Source organism: Aplysia californica, unplaced genomic scaffold (assembly GCF_000002075.1).
Source record: "Aplysia californica isolate F4 #8 unplaced genomic scaffold, AplCal3.0 scaffold00065, whole genome shotgun sequence".
NCBI lineage: Eukaryota > Metazoa > Mollusca > Gastropoda > Aplysiida > Aplysiidae > Aplysia > Aplysia californica.
Genome location: NW_004797335.1, coordinates 962151 through 964899, shown reverse-complemented (window position 1 = coordinate 964899; position 2749 = coordinate 962151). Strand labels below are relative to the sequence as shown.

Below are 2749 nucleotides of genomic sequence, written 5' to 3'. Positions count from 1 at the left end.
TTCTTCTTCTTCTTCTTCTTCTTCTTCTTCTTCTTCTTCTTCTTCTTCTTCTTCTTCTTCTTCTTCTTCTTCTTCTTCTTCTTCTTCTTCTCATTACTATCATCCCAGCAGACTTGATGATATTCTAAAACAATCTCAACTTCTTGGTAAATCTTCACTTACCATCACAGTTGGGTCCATTCCCATATTGACAATTGCAAGTACAAGTACTAGGGTCCAGAGTTCCAAACCCTACCCCTTCTTTCACACACGTCTTCGTGCATTCTGGAGAAACAACATGTCCTGAGCATTATGGAATGATAAGAATAGAGAATAGTTCCGTGAATGTTCGGCCAACAACATAAAATGTGCTGGTAGTACGTACTTGAACTTATTCGAGGCTTTTAGTTTTCTTTTGGTATATATATCTGTATTTTAATTGCTTTAATTGTCTATTGCGGCAAATCTGACAATGACAATACAATAACACATAGCATAATAGTAAAGAAACGCTTCTGTAATACAGACTATGGTACCCTCAGAAACCCAACCAAACAAAATTCACAATCGTAAGTAAGTTTTCCTAAATATGCTCAACTTGATTTATTTACTCCAGAACTGCTTTCTCAACGTAGATAACATTGTCTATTCACGGATTCAGAGGACTCTTCTGAAAGTGGACAATTAGAGTATTTTCCAGAAAAGTCGATAGTTCTATCATTACGCCCTTGAGACTAGTGACAGTTGACATCATCTTCGTTCTTATCGATTTTAGTCAGCACTTATCATTCCACCAACAATCTTTTTCGATAATGACCAAACAAGAACAACATTTGTACTGTGAATGGGAGTAAGAAAAACCGTGACAGGAAAGATTCAGGAAACAAACAAAAAAGTATATGAAGTCCAAAGAATTTGGAAGAATTGAAATATGTGAATTTTGCGAAGACGTAGCGCCCATAAACCCACTCCGTAGTGCCCCTCTTCTTTTCCTTTAAAAAACAAACAAACCCAAATACGCATTCGGTTAGCCACGAGAGACATCTCGTTCTTTCCATACTTTAATCAATTCGTATCTTTTGACAATTACGGTACTTCACGCTTCATCCCACTATTAAAATCAGAATACGGGAGTGATCACAGAGCACAGGATGTTGGAAATATGCGTAGGCGTTATAAATTACCAATGATAATAATATAATGTTTTCCTTCAGGTTTAGAGACATTTCTTATAAGCTTGTTGTTGGAAACCTCAGCTCATGTATTTGTTTGATGCTTCTGAAAAAATCAACGTGGTGGGAGTAAATGGCGACAAGAAAAATTGTATTCCTGTATTTTTGGTTAGCTGTCTCGCCCACGAGAGGAATTTTCCTTACGTGCATCTCTGGCTCTCATCCTTAGAGGGGAATTGTTGGTGGCCTTGGGGAGTTAAGAGACAAGGCAGATATATATATATATATATAATATATCTGACATGTTGTCTTTTCCTCAAAAACAATACCGAGGCACAGCAGAAAAAAGGCAAATATAAATATTTTTTTTTAGCTTTGAGAAATTTTTTTAAAATCGGAATTTACAAGTGGGAAAAATAGCTCTGCCCTGTATTGAAAACGTCAATAAAAAGAAGATTTCAAAATGACGTTCACCAGCAATTCATAAAAAAATTATCTAGGCCTAAGCCCAAACCGGAACAATACATTGTCAAAATAGAACGACACAGGAGACCAGTTCAGCACTCTGTCGACAACAAACAATAAATAGTTTTCCTCTTTACTTTTCCAACGCTGTTAACTGGAACCTCAAGTACAAAGGAGAAGCAATCCAGATTAGAGATTGTTCAGTCTTTACCTGTTACCCCAAGAGGCATCCATTTAAGCAATATAATAAGTTAAAAGCATTTTAGCATAGTAATTATGGCGTTACGAGACGCACTTGTTGCCTCACAGAGAGTGGAGACCCCACATTGTGTCATAGGTCAAACCCGAGAAAAAGGATAACTTTGACCTATTTCCAGGTTAACACGAACCGCAAAGTCCTTAACATTTTGAACATTTAGACTCTTCCGTTGTGCGTGTGTCTGTGAGGGCGGCAGTTTGTCTATAATTTATTGAAGTAAAATCAAACAGAGGAGAAAAATTGACTTACGGCATTCATTTCTGGAGGCGTCACAAGAAACTGTGGAGGAAAGAAAAATCAGATAAAAACGTGTGGCGTTCTTTGAAGTATATTTTATTCGTGATTCTATGATGCAATAGATTATTATTGTATGCTTAAGTATTGATTTAGCATTCCAGAAATTCGTGACATCTCATACAAGCCTGACGTTACAAGCCGTAAATCAAAGCTGTCTGCCCCTCAAGTGATGTATCAATAGTGGAGGAGGTGGAGGAGGAGGATGATAGAGATGATGATGATAATAAGGAGGAGGAGGATGAACAGGAGAAGGGGGAGGTGGAAGAAGGGTAGGAGAAAGAGGAGGAGGAGAAGGAGGAGGAGAAGGAGGAGGGGGAGAACGCGATGTGGCAAGAAAAATACTGCAACCAGAGGTAAAATGCAAGGAGAAAGAGTAGTTAAAAGGGTCCCAACTCATATCCAGACCAGACAGCGAGATAAAAAAAAGTGTGTACTTGCATGTATATATATATAATATATGTGTGTGTACGTGCGTGTGTGTGTGTGTGTGTGTGTGTGTGTGTGTGTGTGTGTGTGTTTATGTGTATGTGTGTGTGCGTGAGACAGACAGAGAGAGGGAGAGAGGGAGAGAGAGAGA

General features: G+C 38.3%; 1 protein-coding gene across 2 annotated transcripts in view; it reads right to left on the bottom strand.

Annotated features, from left to right (window-relative positions):
• Positions 1-2749, bottom strand: part of LOC101854241 (cysteine-rich venom protein ENH1) — a 55999-nt gene that overhangs the window by 13922 nt on the left and 39328 nt on the right. For both annotated transcript variants that reach the window (XM_005093503.3, XM_035968511.1), the window contains exons 7-8: positions 2125-2154; positions 163-264 (exon numbers count right to left, since the gene is read on the bottom strand). In XM_005093503.3, coding sequence (XP_005093560.2) covers positions 163-264; positions 2125-2154 — 132 coding nt within the window. The remainder of the gene's footprint in view (positions 1-162; positions 265-2124; positions 2155-2749) is intronic.